At 47.1% G+C, this 19329-nt stretch overlaps 1 protein-coding gene across 1 annotated transcript in view; it reads left to right on the top strand.

Annotated features, from left to right (window-relative positions):
• Positions 1–19329, top strand: part of LOC119433227 (tetratricopeptide repeat protein 39B-like) — a 161507-nt gene that overhangs the window by 126333 nt on the left and 15845 nt on the right. The window contains 5 exon segments of the mRNA XM_049658898.1: positions 9142–9176; positions 15211–15330; positions 16591–16666; positions 17473–17596; positions 18568–18700. Of these exon segments, the coding sequence (XP_049514855.1) occupies positions 9142–9176; positions 15211–15330; positions 16591–16666; positions 17473–17596; positions 18568–18700 (488 nt within the window).

The raw sequence follows: 19329 nt of genomic DNA, 5'->3' as shown, positions 1-19329 counted from the left end.
TCTGTTTTGCATGTTATGCCAGTTTTTTGCTTTCATTAATGTACAGACATCCGGAGGTTCACGTCCCTCTAAACTTGCTCGTGGTAAGTTTTGTCACGTGATACAGCGTCGCTCTTACAGGCTTTCGGCAGGCCAACGGCTTGCTTCTCTGCTCTGCCGCGTATATAGCGACAGAGAGAGAGGCTAACGAACCCGTAACCTCTGTATGCGTATAACCCCTATACATGGCGACGCAAAGGGAGACGTGCACGTCAGGCATGAAGACCCGCAGGCGACGAGAAACGCGAGACTAATCGGACAGGCACGGCTCGCTTGCCGCCGCGTCAGAAACACTAGAAACACTGACCGCGCCCGTGCATTTTTTCTTTATTCTCTGTACTTTTTTTGTGTGTTTTGTCGTACTCGCCTGGTGCGCGGCCTTTTAACGACCTAGGCCTAGCTCGCTGTCGGCGCGGAAGCGCGCCTGATGTGGCCGCAAGGGCGGGGGAGAGGCTTTAGCGAGGGAGCGCTTGTTGCAAGGACAGCGCAAGACCGTGTAGGCTACGTGTATGTATACGCATATGCCCTGCGCATATACAAGCCGTGCGGTCACGTTCGCGTGCCCGCGACTCCTGCGCGCACTTTAACCTATTCGCACGACGCGGTAGGGCGTATACGTACGTATGCACCGTGTGGGGGCGGTTATTCCGCGGCTTCGCGCCCTTTGTCGAGAAAGTGTTGCTGCAAAAAAAAAAAAAAAAAAAAAAAAAAGGGGGGGGGGGGGGGGTTGCGTACGTGGACAAAGAGCCACGGAGGCTGTTAAGAGAGCACGCTTGTTTGACGGCAAGTTTGTACGCCGTGGCTCACGAGGGCGGTCGTTGTCTTGCGGAAGCAAGGAGAGCTTGGATGTCACTCGGCGTGTCGTGAGGTCGTATAAACGAGGCGCACGCCAAGTTTTATAGTGCGCGCGTGAAACCGTAGTATAACGCGAACGCGCTTCCGAAAAAAAAGAAGAAGAGAAAAGGAAGAAATAGAAAAAAAATTATGAGGGACATTTTTTCCCCTTTTGCTTTCCACTGGGCAAGATTTCTTAAATATTGTTTTTAACCTTTAATTCACGGACATGTTGAAAGCAAAAAGTTCATTTTGCTACACACATGCTCGCGTCCACAGAACACACTTCAAAGACAATATTTATAGGTATCTAAGGGACTTGTATACAGGTCTGAAGTGCAGTTAAGGTTCACAGGAACCATAGGAAACTGTAGAAAAACTTTGTAAACTTCGTAAACTTTTCGTCATCATCGCTTGCCACCTTACGTACGCCACAACGGCCGCCACAAAAGTGCTTATCTGTGCTCTCCGCTCTTTGTCACTATATATGTGATCACAGTGATATCATCGCACTGCCTTGTGACAGACCACTATGCGATTGTGAGGTCGTGTGTTCGACTGCTTACGCGTGCCGCTTGGTATGTGGGCGGCAGAAGAGCGAACGAAAAAAAAAAAAGAAAGAAAAAAGAAACAGTCTGTTTCGAGAGTTTCTTTCCCGATGCATAGGGGGGGGGGGGGGGGCAGCCGAAATCACTCGCGACCCTTTGGTAGGGTTTTGCTACATTGTACATCATTTTGTCGTTGCTTATTAAACTGCGACAGTATGGGAAGTTCACTTACTGAAGAGCCCGCTGTTTCAAAAACGTATCTAAAAACAGAAATAATAACGCTAAGCGAGAGAACAATGCAGATATGAGAAATAAATGTAATCGGAACATTTCACTCATCGCTCAGAGTAAAAAGAAAGCTCACACTACATGCTGAGAGCTTGACACAAAATTTCAAATCTTATGCCGAGTCGGCGCATCACCCGTGACAGTCATGCCGCAGTCTTTACTCATACTGAACTATAGCTCCGTTCTCACGAACCGCATAAAGGGTCACTAACGCGGAAAAGTTATCACGACATGAAATTGAGATGAAAAAACAAGAACGTCACACCAAAGCGCACAAGATGTCAATGACACGAGATAAGAAAGTCGCTGTGACTTCGCCATGACAGCGCGTGGGTGGTAATGCGTAGCACACGCTGGGCACTACGCTGACTGTACGCAATGCCATAGCAATTACCTACCACACCAGTCCTGCCCGTACGAACAGCTTGTTTTTGTTTTCCTTTGCGTGACGTCCACCAAATGTTTACCTCTGTCACTCGGTGTGAGGAACGGTGCGTATTATTTTATCAGCTGCGCCGCAAACCGCGCAATGCTATTCTGCGGACGCCAGGGACGCTGACGCAACGTGGGCGCCGACCTTTGTATGTAGGACCTGTCGTCTGCAACGCGCCGCACGCACACGAAGATTTAATCTAGCCCCAATCGATACCACCACCGTCTAGGACTTCAGCACCGCAGTCCTATATGTACCGATCGACCAGGGAGCAGGCCAGTGTGCACATATCTGACGTGTGCGTACAGCAAACGCCTGACCTTCGAGATCAGAGCGCGCCGAGATCGCAGAGGCTACGCATACTGGCGTCCGGGCAGAGGAGGCGTCTGTTTGCGCAGCTGTTGAGCGGTGAAGGCGAGCTCTGGAGCGTGGTTATTACTGCACACTTACTACACAGATGGCGAGCCGTTATTACTATTTGCTTGTTAAGGTATCCAATAGAGGGTCGTAGCAGGGGGCTGTCCTGATGGTCTGTTGAGCTTGCAGCTGCCCTTAAAATGATATGTGCGTTACACTTGCCTCGTAGTGCCCTTTCTGTAGGGGTAACTGACCGGCTCGCTCGCATCACTGTCGGTACCTGACGTCACTTTCATTCAAAGTGTTTCTTGGAAGGGCTGATGGACCCCGGAGTAAGCGCAAGCGTTGCCTATGGCACATACAAAGTCTATATATATATATATATATATAGTTGCTCTTCTCAACGACTCCCGGTCTCGATAGAAATTTCCAGAGGAGATTAAAAGTCCCACTGCGTTTTCAGATGGACACTAAAGAGAGAGGTCAGTTTAGCTGTAGTATTAAATTACGCTTCTACAATACCTTAAAAAAAAAAAAAACCGCTACCGTGAGAGGACGCAAAAACAAAAGACGACGGCGACGCCTCCGTGAAGTTCCTGCATTACGCATGCCGTGACGTCATGGATTTTGGTGGCGCCTGCTCAGGCCTATTAAATATTTTCGTCAGTGAAGACGGATTTACATTGTATTCTTAAAGAGCCTAGAGCTCCCCCTCCCCCCTCCCCCGCCCCCTCAAAAAAAAAAAAAAAAAACTTGATTAAGAACTGTTACAGGAGCCACAACGCATGTCCCAGATACGAAAACATATTTTGAAATCCGTGACGTCATGCAGACGTACCGGTTCGGGGTTCTATGCGCGAAATGCAAAAGTTGGAATTTCGACCTTCGTTTTCGCTTCTTATAATGAACCCGCTGCCGCAAAATTAAGGAAATTTGAGTGTCGAAATAATATTCTATCAAAATTAAACTGATCTAGTGTCTTTCCTAGGTATACTTGGCTGTGGCGCGAAATACATTTCGTGAAAATGGGGACAGGAGAAAGGAGACAGTGAAGCGCCAAACTTCACTGCCCAAGAAGTAGTTCTTTTGATCTAGCGTCTATTTTCTTTTCTTTTTCAGAAGTTTGCCATGCGGCATAAAACGTCTGGCGCGTGCAAGTAGTTCGCTACATAATAAAGAAAGCATATCGGTCTCTTTAAGGGACGCTAAATAGTGTTTCTAGTTAGCGTTCCATTAAGAGCCCGATGTGGTTTTTTTTTTTCTTTTCTTTTTTTTTTTTTACGTAGCAAACTTGTCAGCACACGCCGGCGCCCATACTTCTTTCTTTCCTTCTTCTTCATCTGTTCGACCACATTACCATTTCCCCTGCGTAGGGCAGCAAATCAGCAAAAAAAAAAAAAAAAAAAAAAAAAAAAAACTGTTCACAGACGGTTCACATTCTAAGTGCATTGTTTTTCGAATGAAGCGGACGCGGATAATTTTTATTACCAAGTCTCGCCGCCCGCTGCTCTATGTGACCTAATGGTGCCGGTGTCCTGGAAGTCACTCCACAAGCGAATTACGAATGACTCTGACCTAGTCGCTCTGTTGTAAATATGTAAATAGTTCTTCTTTACTCTCCCTCTCTATTATCATCTCTAGATCCCTGTCCTTTTACTCCTCTCCCTCTCCCCCAACTGCTGACCGCCGTTAAGGTGTTAGCATGTAGACTGCTTTTGACAGTTACAGTGCGGTGAGCAGTAATTTAATTTCCTTCATTTTCATTTAATTACCTAGTTATTTTACTTACTTATTTACTTATTCAGTGCATAAACCACCAATACCACCAATTACTACTATACTACTACTTCATACTGGTGCGCCTGCTCACGTGAGGTTTCTAAATAACCAAGAGTCACAGTCGCTCAGTACTTCAAGGAAATGCGAGGTTTCATAGCTGTCGCAATCAACTGCTAGCCTTTAATCAACTCATTCGTAAAAGTCCCCCCCCCCCCCTCCTTTTTTTTTATCTTTTTCAAGAAGCTGTTCGCGCGCTTTTGGCAGTTTCTTGTGCGCGTCTCCTTTGAATGCCCTATTTTACGGGAAGGCTGAAAAGAACGGGCGAGTGTCGACGGTTCCCCAAACCGCCCGGTTTCCATTGTGCCGCAGCTTTTAATTCACTGCGTGTCCTTCCAGAAGAATTCTTGTGTCGTCCGGTCTGCCTAGACCAGTATGCTTTCGAACGAGTCGTTGGACGTGTATTTTTTTCTTCTTCTTTCTTTATTCCTTCCATCCATCCTTCCTTTTTTTTTTTTTTTTGGGGGGGGGGGGGGGATGTTCATTGTTTCATCGTGTTTTCATTGGACGTTGCTTTCAGGGCTTTATTCTCACTTGCCATCCGCGTCTTTTTGTACGCGGTGGGGGCGAGGGTCCCAAATGTGGTGTCCTTGCTTTATAGTATGCGTTCATTTAAGAACTGTCGTTTGTCAAGCTTTAAGTGCCGTGCTGCCCCGTGGCCTAAGTTATATAGGGCACATTTCCTATTTCTGCTCTTTCATGCTGAGTATAGTAGAGAGAGAGAGAGAGAGAGAGAGAGAGAGAGAGCTGTTTATTGAAAGAGCCTTTGTGTAACTTTTACTGTAGTTTCTTTTTATTTTGTTTTAAAGCTAAGCTTTATTTGCCTACTATCCCGGCTTGCTTCGCGTCCTTCGGTGCTGTCTCACCGATGAAACAGGCTTATACATCGCTGAATTCTGAACGGCAAAATAGCGCCCGGGAGTGCGCCTCAGCGCTGCGTACTAAAACGTTAAATATAACGACGTAAAGCTTTACACATAATGTACGCTGATTGGTATGCTTCATTGATTTTATTAATTTTCTCATATTCAGCATCCAGTAGTGACAACGCTACGCCGACGTTAAACAGCACCTTACGCGTATAGCATTTAGTGGTATGGCGTTTGATTACATGCTTCACTAAAGCTTCGCTTCGCGTAGATCATTACACGTGCGTTCAATCTGCATAACTTTTTTTTTCTTTTTGTTCGTTTGTCCTCTCAATCTGTCTCCTTTCACGTTTTTTTTTTTTTTTTCCGACCGTTTTCGCCAGATGCGGACAAGATCTGCCTTTTCCGTGGTATAGTATAGCCGCAGCCAAATGTTTTTCTATGTCTGTGGGATGACGGTCGCGTTGAGTCGCTTGTTAGATCTCAACCACTCAAGCACGCGCTTTCATTCCACTCGCGTTTAGCCCTTTCTCCTACTCTCGATCGTGTTATCTTTTGTCTTTCTTGTAGCTTAGCCATGCGGAACTTGAGTGTATACAGAAGAAAAGCGCCTTGCCCCGGGAGCAATGTCAAAGACGGCAGTTTTGTAGCCACCGGTTCTGTCCGGTTCGCTCGGCTTACTCGGCTTGGCTCACTTATTAGCTAGCTGGGCGGTTCGAGAAGGTGGGACTTCGGGGGGGGGGGGGGGGTGAGGTGCTGGGGGTGCGTTTGGTGGAAACGCGATAAGAACGGGTGCCCTCGACTTGGCGTGCGCGCGTGGTGCCAGCGAGCGATCGATACAACGAGACTATACTGCCGCAGTGTCACAAGCTGGACAAACACTTTCGGTTTATTGCTCTGGAAATTAATGGGGCCTGCCGGCGGCTCAACCGCATTCTCCCGATACGCGGACCTTGCTGGCGGCTTGAATGAACTACTGACGAATGACAGAGATGACGTGCTTGGCTGCATGTAGTTGCTATGTATAGTTGTAGTTGCATATTTACATCTATAATGAAAGAAAGGGGGAGCGGTCGGCCTGAGTGAGCTATGTCTCTGGCGTGGTAGCTCAATGTCGTGCCACATGAGCTCGAAATTACGCAGTTGTCTTGTTTGGTGTGCTCAGGTTTTAACGCGACTTGTTCATCGTGACTTAATGTCATTAATCCATTTGTACTCGGTGTTATGCGTACCTCGCCATGTGCGCCTTATTGCCATTAGTTCGGTACTCGGTGCGATCGTCGGGACGACTCGTGTGGGCTTACGCAATGCGAATTCGCGTTTCATTTAGTTGCTCGCATACGGCAGCGCATTTACTTAGCGAGTGTTTCTGGTCAGTCGGAAGATTCCCTTTGTTTATGGGGAAAAAAAGTTTTTTTGACGCAACGGGCTCCGTTCTGTCGAGACTTCGGGATTCACTCTTTCGGCTATGGTGTCAAGAGCGTTAACTGAACTTTCTGGCTAGTCTGACAAAACATACTCTTGGATAGGCTGTCCGGATTACGAGCATAATTCTATGTTTCAATTACTGTTATTGAAAATGTTTCTTTTTTCCTTTTTCTGGTGACGGGGGAGGTGACCGTCTCACCATTATCGTGGTGTGCGAATAACGTCAAATGTGAACGTGTGGCCTCCGCTCTGAAAACGATCGCTACGAGGTGCTTAAGACCTTGAACACCTAATGGCGCATTTAATGTCGCGCACTTAATACCGCACTTAATTCTGCTAACCTTGTCCACGCGTTCATGCGTTGGAAGCGAAATAGCTTGCAAAAGGGGGCGCCCCGGTAGTTTGGGTAAGTGCATCGGAACGAAGAAGGGTGCGTTCGATCGAGTCGCGAACGTTCCTTAGCCCTTCGTGGTGTCGCCAAAACCGTGCGGCTTTGTGTGCAAGCCAACGTCCTCGACAGCCAAGCAAGCAGGGCGGCGGTATACGATCAATGCATAACTCCGCGGAGCGCAAGTTCGCCACGCGTCGGCTGTTCTTGAGAAACACGACGGTGCGGAGATGCTCGACGGCTGGCAGTAACGGTGCCTTGAATAGAGGGCCTATAGTGCCTGGATATTGAACAGTATATGTATTTTGCGATTACTGTCTGGTACATAGACATCGCAGTCATGGCTCGCGTGGAAGGAGTGATGTGAAGTCCATTAGGAATTCACCGTACACTTTGGCGCAAACCAGTTCCCTGCATTTATTGAAGTGCCAGTTCCGTGCTTCTGCGGAACCGGCCCGGAACCTCGTACACGAGCCGTGCAAGTGCGCGATTGAAGGAAATGCACTGAACTCGTTTTGCACGAAGCCTGCACTGGCTGAAACGAATGGTGACGTGCAGGTGATGCCATGCTGCACTGGTGCAGCATCTCCTGAATAGTACAGGAAGAGCAGGGCACGGTGTAAAATGTAGCATCTTACACCGTGGTGCAGGCGAATATGTTTGCTCTATGGTTTGTTTGGTTTGATATGGTATGACGCTACACTGCAGGGCTACGAGGTTTGCGTGTTTGACCGCTTGTAATTCTTTGAAACGTATTAACATGTCAGTATATATTCGCGCTTTTGCGTCTCGCCCCTGTCGGGATGTTGTCGGGGAGCGCACCCGCGACCTTGCAATGTGTACAGCTGTTATATTATGAGCTTGATTTGGTATGCGATGGTTTGGCCGCGTAATGAAGATGCGTATAACTACGTCGTCAACAAGGCAATGTATACAACGATGTGGCCGGGAAATGAAAGAAAACTAGGTCAGCCTATGGAAATGTGACAAGGCTCTGTCGAGGAGGATGGTTAGAGCCGAAAAGCTGGGACGAATGGGTATATATAGTATAGGACAAAGTGGGACGCCATCAAACATGTTGACCTCATGTAGTGTAATTGGGGCACTGACGACAAAACAGTCTCACTTATTTTTGAGTGATTGGTGAAAACGTAATCATGCCATGCTTTTAGCTTTTTTTCCCCCTTCACGAAGATAAAAAGATTAATGAATATTTCCGGTCTCCGTGCTGAGTTGACATCACTTCCTTTAGCGTTCGCAGCGGTGCACGCTTTTCGTGACGTAATGTGTACACGCAATCGATCTTTGGCGACTGTTCAATTGGTACGCGGGAGCTGTAGGAAATTGGCAGTAGTGTAGATGAAGGGCTACGTTCATCAATTCTTGCTTCATCGTTGGCCAGGGCCACTTCTCTCTCTCGCTCTCTCTGTACAGATAAGAGTTTAATTGCCCGCTTAGTTTCAGGGCAGGATGTTGTCTTGTAGCGTGGTGGCAACATACGTACGGTGCAGACGGACGAGGGAAAGTCTGCGCTAGAAAGCCTACGGTTGGCGAACCTACATCTATACTATAAGACAAGAAACAACATATGCGACGAGGACATTTACTGCTCACTAGGTTGATGAAATGTCGGATCGCTTAAATGTGAACGGTGGTTATAAAGCCACAACGCTCAATGTATTATTTTATACTCTAAAGTTTGACGCCTCGAAATGCTGATTTAGGCGAGATAAGCTTGACGCAAAACCCATGATAGAGTGTCTGACACGCTCCGACGAAGTTTCGGCTGTGGATAAAAGTTGCGGTGTGTGGCGCCCTCCATTTCGTTTCTACTCGATTCCGGACATCGGACATCCCCGTAATTCAACTCCTTTTAACTCCTCCTATTGGTGAGAGTTGGATCATTCCCACTCCTGGAGGGGCTGAACTGGTTCATTGAGAGCACCCTTAATGTGGTTGTACCAATAGAAATAAATTACAATCACAGATACGCATGTCCGCGTGCTAGTGGCCGATTTTCCTGTATATACGAGGTATGTTGTATCCGTTGTATATGCATCACCTCTTGACTTTTCGTAGAATGTAGCTTGACCTATGTCTTTTTCTTTGTTTTCTGTGCAGGTGTTCGAGGATGCACTTGACGTCTCCAGTCCAAGGTAAGACAAGGCGCCTTTCTTGATATCGCTGTAGTTCTTTTCGATATGTTCTTCCGTGCAGCATTCTTCTCGTTGACTGGCACGCTCTCCCCTTCATTGTTTGTCACCACAGTAATCGACTGTACAACATATGTTTATGCGTATTCTCCGGCCAAGTCCCCCGAGTCTTCAGATACTCATGAAGTATATTTTCAAGTGTGGGGGCAGGAGCCGGAGCTCATTTCACCTACACAGACTTTTATTGCGATAGCAATTATATGGACACTCCAAAGCAGATTTCTGCCGTCGTCGTCGCCGTGAGGTCCCGTATGACTTCAACGGCGATGAAATCGTCGCCGCGCTCCGGACGCTGTATGTGCGAGTGAAAGGGCGCGAGGGACGCGCGCTTTCACGGGGAGCGAACGCACGTCGGAGAGCAAACGCGCGTTCTGCGCCGTGCACACTGAAGGGCTGCAGAATTAAGCGTCTCTTTCCTCCTTTCTATATATAGAGACTAAACGCAACTTTTTCCGTCGCGCGAAAGGCTGTGGGGGGACGGGAGGGCGGGAGGGGAGGCGACGTTTAGCTGCGGCACCAAATACGCATTTATATATCTTTATCTCCTTTTCCTCTTCCCCTGGCGCTGCGCCGTGCTCCCTATTGGGCAGCAGAAATAAGCGTCACTTTCTTCTTCAATAAAATCACTACTATACTACTACTAAAATCGCCGCGCGCGTTCGGTGCGAACGCGTGCAAAACGCCGACGGCGTCGACAACAGTTCTGCGCGTTGCTGGTGCTGCTGCATGTCCAAGTTTATAGAGCTGATAAAACTACTATCCTTACTCCGTATAGCTCTCTACTAATTTGCTATCGCAATTGGTGCTTCGCCTTTCGGGTGAAACTGCGACAAATTTTTAAAAAATAATTTACTGTGTGACTGTGAATCTAAGGCTGAATTTACGATATTAGAGGGGGGTCGGCCCTCAGAGAGTCGTTAGGGGGGGAGGTCCCTCTTACAATGGAACGCGTGGAGGCGGCCGCTCGACCCCACTGCCCGACCTGATTCTGGTGCCCCCCCCTGCGTGTCTTGAATTTGCCAGTGCGTCGTATCGAATCCGATTAATGCGGCAGTTGTCAACCCGCTAACCGGGAACTTCCAGTTGCCTTTAGAATTTGATTCAAGCTATGGTGATCATATGATCATTCACGCGGTGATTGTTCCATCACTGGTATGGTATGCAGTGATCACTGGTATGCAATATGGCTTTTATCGAATACGTCACTGAAGGGGCACAGGCTATATGTATGGCCGATGAGTATATGTCACCTTAATTCGTACAAAACGGAGACTTTCGCAGGTGACGCTTTCGCAGTTCCGACTAAAAATTGCCAGCTTCTTCCGATCCATTCAGGCAGAAGCGATGTCGTGGTGGTCATTTCTAGTGAAGCGTACGTAGTGATAATTTTCAACACTATATACTGCGGCCGCCTTCGGTTACTTCTACTCCTCCGCTCCGTCTAAAGCCTCTCAGCCCGTTTAGCATCAAACTCACGTTCTTCCGATGCTGCGCGTTAGTTGGGTGTTTACAGATGAGGCACATTTAATTAAATTAATTAAACTCTGGAGTTTCGCTTTCCAAAGCCCCGATATGAATATGAGGCCCGCCGTAGGGGGGACTCCAGATTAATTTTCACCACCTGGGTTCTTTAACGTGCACCCAATGTGAGGTACACGATCGTTTTTGTATTCAGCCCCCATCGGGATGCGACCGCCGAGGCTGAGGTCGAACGTGCGACCTAGAGCTCAGCAGCACAACGCCATAGCTGCTTGGCTGTATACCGCAGCGGGTGATGCGACATATTCGTCAAATAAGTCTATTCGAAGTAAACTGCGCTAAATTGTAGCGTTGCTCACCGTACTCTGAACCACCGAACACAGCCATAGCCACAAGCTAAAAAAAAATTTGCCGCGTATCTGCGTGCTTCGCTGCAAATGTCGTCGAAAGACGATAGTCTTCTGCCGGCCGTACTACATGAGTGCTAGTCTGATCCGCGGCCACCCGTGATGCTGTTCTCGTACCATTTCCGTCCTGGCATGAAGGTTTGTTTGAACAGATTTAATTTTACCGCATTATTTCATCAAGCGGCCATTTATGTTTTGCCCTGCCTCAGACAGCGCTTCCTTTATGCTGAATCGGCCGCATCTGGCTGGCATTGATAAAATTGAGGAGGCGCTGTGTGAGACATGGACGCCATCTGGCAAGACATCGGGAAACATGAGCTTGTGCAGAGGGTTTCCTTCCTCCATGGCAGAGGGCGTTCGTCGGCGCGCAGTCGGGGAACGTCGTTCGTCGGCGCGCATAGCATGGCATATTCAGCGCAGCTTAAGAAACTAGGGTCTTTAGAGTTACGTATCTATGTATTTTCTATTAAAGGAACACACCTCCTAATACTTACCTAGTGATATTGCGCCTCAGATATGCGTAATATTTACTTTGTGATCGATAACGTTCACAAGTATGAACAGCCGTACCAGTTTAAGTAGTGTGGGCGGTAAGCAAGTGGTCCAACTTTGGCCGGGTGGCTGAATCGGGTGACAGACAGACAAACAGACAGACAGACAGACAGACCAAATTTTCAGCGTTTAAGTTCCCCAAGAAAGACTATCGTCTTTAAAAAAAAGTTTCAGTGACGTTTCACTTCGTGAATGGACGCCGCGAACGTGCACGGCACCGCGGCGTCGAAGACGAACGGAAAGGGTGCGAACGCGGCGATTCTCTTCTCCGGCATCAGGTGCCCTCCTCCTCCGGTGCTCGCTTCCCTCGCGGCTTCAAACATCATCTCGCCGATGTCACAGACGGGCCATCGACGCTTACGCGTAAAATGCAGCGGTGGTCGCAGCTGAAGTGAGTGTTGCATACGTGCGCGAGCCCTCGCTCAGTTTACAGGCGACAGCTTGTATGCCATGTATCAGCGACGACCGTCTTCAATGACTTTCTTGATGGCCAGGATTATAGGTGTGCTCTGGATAAGATGCATAGCCGAGATGGACATCGAAATCTGTGCGCTAATCGCCAGCGAGTTCATTAACCTCAATATTTTTTCTATTAATTACTTACGGATCCATGTTGCACTTGAGGAAACGAAGCCGGTCAGTGATGCATCTCAGCTGTAATTCTGAAGCCATGCGCCACTAGTTTTGAGATATTCGTCCCCAAGATCTGCCATCGAACATACCGTACTTTGTTTGAATCTAAGCACCGCTTTTTAGTCCATGCCATGCTGACCCAAGTAGGCGCTAAGCTTCAATGCAAATAAAACATCGGCGAACACATTTCTTTTAACACGAAAGTGTTTTATGCCGGGGTCCACCAAGACTTCACTGACGTATTTCCGTCATTCCGTCACGGAAATACGTCATAGAACATAATACAAAGAAAGAAACCAGAAGAAAAAGTTCCACAAACATGCAAAATTTGGAAATCGAACCCACGACCTCTCGGTCCGCGACGATAGATCGCCGAGCGTTTAACCCATTGCGCCACAAACGCATTTGCAGAGAGCTACACAGACGCGCCTTATATATCTAACACTCCTCCGTGTACCTGCGCTCTTGCTCGGGGCGGTGCCGCCGCCTACGAGCAGAAAAGAGAAGTACTGCATTATGACATTAACGCGCACCGACAGTGAACGCTTCCGTGGTCTCAGCACTACGACGCCTCGATGCCAGCATTCGAAGGGACGCTGGCATCAAGAAGCACTACCAACGCCACCTAGGTGGCGTTCACCGTACTCAGCACAGCGGAGCGTGGCCTCCGCAATTAGCTCTGAAAATGTTTCTGAAGTTGATCGCGGAGGCTGCAATTACGACGCGCTGTACGCGCTGATTTGACTCGGTGACGATTCAGTTACGTGCTTTGTCTTGCGCGTTGTATTAGTGTGTCAGTTACGTGCTTCGTCTTTCGCGTTGTGCTAGCGTGTGCAGCGTAGTGCAGCTTCCATATGCACGACGGTTGCTCATGGTCATCGACGTTGGTAGTCGTGATGGAGGAGACGTGCCACCAGGCGTCAGCGTGGGTGCATCAACGCCTAAGGGCGCTTTAGCCACAAAACACCAATAGACATTATATATCAATGTGCAATAAACATTACACTACTTCTGTGAAGACACGTTTCACTTTCGTGTTCTATACCGATTCCTATATAAGAGGGATCAACCACATTTTTTTTTCTTTATTTCTGTTTAACGCGCAGCATTCTTGTCGAATGTAGACCGGCCTTTGCTACCGCGGGTGTCTGACTGTTTTCGTGGGCCAATCCCGAAGGCACGGCAGCGTATCAAACAGTGACCCGGGGCTGCATTTGGAGCGCGCAGTGGTTATCAAACGCCCAGATAGCGCTCAATGCGACCTTCAGAGCCGGCAGATCGCTGATGAAACAATGTGCAACCACTCATCGCTTGACATATCCGTTCTCCTCTCCTAGGCGTAGCGCACCTCGGTTTTTCCACAAGTGCGTATTGACGTCAGCAATGACGCATATTGGGCTTATTCTTCCCTTAAAGTGGCGAATCTACCAGTGAAGCGACCAGTGATGTCACCGGTGAAGACACGACTGAAACCGCAATCAGTGAACCGATGGACCTTGAGTAGTTATGTCAAGTGATCCGTGTTGTATACTTGTACATACTACAACAGTGTAAAAATTGTATATAATCATCATCCCTAACAATGCAGTGTCATGTAAACATTTCATCATCACAACCTGCGCCGTATACATATAGCTTCAGAAAATCACCACGGCTATAGTGCAGGCTTATCCACTACCAGACATCAATGCTCCTCATTACGCAGCGTCCAACTAGAGTTGTTGCTGCCAATATGTTTTTGTTCTTTTGCCTGCCTTTCGTTAAAATGGGTAAATACAGTACGCTGGTGTTTACTTAGATTTTATCCCGCAGTGCCTAAGAAAGGCTTTCTGCAAAAATAATGCGAAAAACACCATATGCATTTCGAAGCAAGTAATAATATCAATATCTCGAAACCAGTGTTAGTCTCATGGTTCCTACTTTGTGGATATGGATTGATCACTGGCCGTAATTCAACACGGGAATGCAGCAGCAGCGTCAGGTTGATTATTCCGGGATTACTCCTATTTGTGGCCCGCCTCCGTCATTCCTCGACTAACGCCACATAATCGTCGAGCCTGGCGAGACGCCATTTTACCAAGGGCGTCGAAATGTTGCAGCGTTTGCCGGAACGCGCAAGTCATGGTCCTCCCGCTCCTCCCGCCATGTCTTGATTTGCTAATCAGAGGTTCAAAGAGTCGTGCTCTACTCTCCTATGTGTCACACGTTTTCAGGTAGGCGCGGTTACAATTTATTGACGAAATTGCGAAGCTCATGTTAGGTCAAAAAAGTGTGTTCTTGTTCTTAAACGAGCCTGTAGAATTTATTTTGGAAGCGCGCCCAGGTCGGACATCCGTTGGCGGCTTCCCAGCCCTTCCCAATTTGTGGTTGCCTGCTGTCCTTGATTTGTTAGCCTCATAGGTGGCTGAGAGAACTGCCACTTCGTAGGGAGAGGGAGAAAACAGAAAGCCAGGAAGGTTAACCAGATGGACATTCAGTTGACTACCCTGCGCTGGGGAAAGGGGATGAGGGATTGAAAGAAAGAACGCGGCAAAGGCAAAAGGAGAGAGAGAGAGAGTCCTCGTGCAACATATTAGTCACATGGTGTCTATTAGTGCCTTCTCAGGTCCGTTGATCGTAGCAGAGTCATTAGAACACGCGTACAGCTTTCTGGGTTGATACCATGAACCCAGGGCATATTTACTAAACCCTTCTCCCCCGTCATTTCAGACGAGCGCAAAAAGTTATTTCTCTCTCTCTCTCTCTCTGTAAATGGTCGGCCATTCAGAGTCCAGGGCTTTTCTCTCACCTCCCCTATTGCGATTACGCGCTAAAGAAATCGAGACTTCCATGGTCTACGCTTGTTTGTTTGTGTGCGCCTTTCTTGCGATGAACTTCGTGACGCCCATCGTACCCGTCGTGTCCAGGATCGAGACGCGGCCTGCGGACACCGTGAACGTGGAGCGAGCGGCCGAAGAGGCGACCCGGGCTCTCGACCTGCTCCTCAGCAACCAGTTCGGGGAGGCGCTCAAGCGCATGAAGCCCAAGTGAGTGCATCCTAATAAAGTATTTTTATCTTATTAAGGCGAAAGCCTTATATGTCTCATGGTGAGGTCTCCGTTTCAAGGCCGTTTCAAAACCGCGTCGTCGACACGAAATGGTCCTCTTAGGATAAGAGGCGATAATGCGCTCAAAACCGCGATTAAGGGTGGAAGAACGATTAAGAATTGTGGTTTTAGAGTGATGATTACTCAGCAAAAAAAAAAAAAAAGTGGTCGTCGTGTCATTGAGTTAGCTGAGCTCGGGCTTTCGCCTTCAAGTCGTCTTAGTTGTAGCATTAGGGTCCCGTAGTAATTGTTTACAGTGTAAATATGGACGCGAAACAAACTGAAGCATAGGACCAGGGCAGGACAGGAAAGAGCGCCTATACTGTCCAGTTCCGATCCTACTACGGTCTTAACTTCGATTTGTCCTATAGTCGGGTACAACTTAAGAAGGCAGGAGAGGCTCCCGCCCAGATGACCGAAGCGCGGCAGCCGATATTGCCTCCGCGATTAAAGGAAAAAGACCCGCTGACGCGACTCGGCCCAGTTCGAAGCGCGGGCTGCCATGCCCTCGGTCGCGGCGGGGTCACCGGCCGTCCGGCTCGTGACGTCAGTCTAAAGTGCGCGCCCATTGGTGGAGGCTCGTGTGCATCCGCCTTTGAGGGGCAGATGCCGCTGCCTTCTAAAGTTGTACACCCGACTATACACTGACGTAACGAGTATGAACCAGCTTGCTCAGCCCAGTGATAAATGTGTATTTTACTAATTTAGCACAGCGTATACCGTTCTACCGTTAAATGAGTACACTGACGGGCGACATCTGCTACCATTGTAGAACGTTTCCGGCGCGAGTGCGAGTACAATGCATGCTATATGGTCAGGTAGACGCCAAACCTTCAACTCGTGAGATTGCTTCTTACTTATGGCTTTCAGCGAAGTGCATTTGTCTCATTCTACGTATATACGCTGTTCATATCGCACGTTGACAAGATCTTTACTTTATCTTTAAGATAAGATCTTAAGATGTTTAACATAGTCTATGTTAAACTAAAAAGAAAAGCTCAGTTTTCTAGGACAGAAAGAACAAATCTAAACAAAAGAATCTTTGTAGTTTCTGCTGAAATAAATGTGTTGTAAAAATCAAACATATATGTTTTTTTTTTCTGTTTGTCTCGCAGTTATTACTACAGTTAATTCTTGCTTTGCTCGAATGGTATACTGAATGTAACCTTTATAATATCACTATCTTTTGTTTGTGCGCAGGGCCCACGAAAGCATGTACCATGCACTGGGGCAGTCCACCATCATGTTCATGCAGGCGGTGCTCACCATAGACATGGTACGATTCTTTCCTCCGCCGCTCGCGTAATACAGTGTAATCTGTTTTTTTTTTTTTCGTGGGACCATTGGAACAGGACGTATTAACCGGGAAATGGATTACGCGAGAATAGTGAATTGCTATAGTGTCACTGCACCCGGGATTTGGCGAGTAATAAGCGGGTAAACGTATCGGCGTGAGAAGTACTAGCGAAGTTCTACTGTATAGATGGATTGAGTGGAGATTCGGGGCCACGATTTCGGTATGGACTTCATTAGACTTATTATTATTATTATTATTATTATTATTATTATTATTATTATTATTATTATTATTATTATTATTATTATTATTATTATTATTATTATTATTACTATTATTATTATTATTATTATTATTATTATTATTATTATTATTATTATTATTATTATTATTAGTAGTAGTAGTAGTAGTAGTAGTAGTAGTAGTAGTAGTAGTAGTATATCGTTGAGCCGGCTCTAATCATGTCGTAGCCGTAAGAAAGTTAAAGGGAAATAATGTCTAAGAAAGGACGTAATAAAGCCTCTTATCTGGCGTGTCTTTTGGCATGCAATGTCTCAAGTTGGGCAGGAAACGGCACCATGCAGAGCTTTCTGAAAGAAAACATTTCCTTCTGCTATCATGTCAGTTAAGAAAAGAAAAAAAACTAATAGCCAGACCCGCTTACTAAAATTGGTGCCCTGCCGCGCTGCATATGCCACTACGTTTGCTGTGTCGTTCAGCTTTTCTGGGAAAGGCGTCGATGAATATGGTGATTTGGCGATTCGCGCGCGCGTTTGCTTTCGCAGAGTGACATCAAAAGTGCGCAAGAAGCAATCCGGCAGGGCGTCGAAGTGTGCAACCGAATGCGCCGCAGAACCTCGGCCGTGGCACGGATGCTGCTCCGGCCGGACTACAACACCTACACCATGCGTGAGTTCGGTTGTGTCTCTCCGCGTTACATGTAAAGTGGCTCGTTTAATGTTAATCGAACTGCAGGCCGAAGTACCAGCGTGTCTCAAATTTCGCTGCGTTCAAGTTAAAAATTTTTTTTTCCTTATCCACTTCGTGAAGTCGCTGGCTTCTTTATCCATTTCGACCCCGAATATAATAGAGAGAGAGCCGCTCATATTCCTTAAGAAGTACTGTGAAAAGAAACGCCAAATCAGTTCCGACTGATAAAATAACCTTTCGAAAATTTCGTGAGGTTGATTACACTATATGGAAGAGAAAGTAAATACCAAACTTCTATTTCTTGAATTCCGCGCCGGAACCCCACCACGTCAATGTGATGTCACAGATGTCAAAGCACTGCTTCGTATTTTCGGTCATTGTGTCGCAGTAAAAGTACTCGAAACTTGCCAAGTTCAGTCTTCAATTCATTTTGAATACAATGTAGTTTATCTTTACTGACGAAAAAAAAGAAGTAAAGAAAAAAAATGAACTAGGCCCGCGTGGTCGTCGTTAAAATACTTGACATCAAGGTACGATTGTGATCGAGGAAGGAGTTAGGACTGGATACAGCAAGATGGACAGAACGCGCGATCGGCAATTACCGACGTTCTTGTATTGACAGTCTAAAACTATGCCAGTACGAGGCTCGGAGGAGATTCCAATATGTAAACATTGCCACGTCAATGATACTCGGATACATTTGGCGGCGTCTTCGAACAACAGCGTTCGACGCACACGCGAGGCATTGGCCTGCAATCAAAATCACTTTTCAAGTTAAGCGTGCATTGCTCCTCAATTGCTCCTCACTTCACGTGAGCGTTTATGAACCGCAGCTGGCCTATGCAACGTAAAGTTACATTCGCAACAGAAAGACGCAGTTTAATTCGCGTTACGCCGCTCTGCGTCGTACTAGTTCTGAATCGCCTGCCGCGATCGACTCGACCTTGCAGAGGAAATCCACGCGGAGCTGTGCTACGCCGAGTGCCTTCTGGAGAACGCCATCCTGACCTTCGTCGAAGATCAGAGCCTGGTGACCTTCATCAAGGGAGGACTCAAGATCCGGTCTTGCTACCAGTCTTACAAGTGAGACCCCGACTTCAGGCTGTTTTGAAAAGCATTCGCAACGTGTCCCGTGCCTTACCAGACTCGGCGCTCATTCATTCATTCATTCATTCATTCATTCATTCATTCATTCATTCATTCATTCATTCATTCATTCATTCATTCATTCATTCATTCATTCATTCATTTTCTGGGCAAATCAAAGTACTCGTACGTACAAACTGCTGCTGTAGTATTTTCTCCACCGAAATGGTGGTCGAAAATAGACGGAGCTTCAATGTGGCCATCGATATGGTTCTTTCGAGCGATGAAGGGTGCGTTACGAGCCATTATAAATAAAAGCGGTTAAATAAATTCACGCTGCAGGGTGCGATTGCGGCGTCACTTACGATAAGGTTAAACAAGAAAATTCCTGTCCTTGCAACAGTCCTTGCCTTCTGGCGATTTGCCAACTATGGGAGACGCGCATTGGATTTAACAGATGTTTTCATTTTCCACGGCGCTGAAATATTGAAAGAACAGGCCTTCGAAAACAAGCCGCGTTCGCGTGAATTATTTATGCGGAAAAAAAAAAAAAAAAAAAAAAACCGCAACCCGCATGTGCACAAGCTTGCGCTATAATTCGGCTTCGCCGCATAAAATGTGATAAT

Source organism: Dermacentor silvarum, chromosome 11 (assembly GCF_013339745.2).
Source record: "Dermacentor silvarum isolate Dsil-2018 chromosome 11, BIME_Dsil_1.4, whole genome shotgun sequence".
Lineage (NCBI taxonomy): Eukaryota > Metazoa > Arthropoda > Arachnida > Ixodida > Ixodidae > Dermacentor > Dermacentor silvarum.
This window is presented reverse-complemented; position numbering and strand designations above follow the sequence as displayed.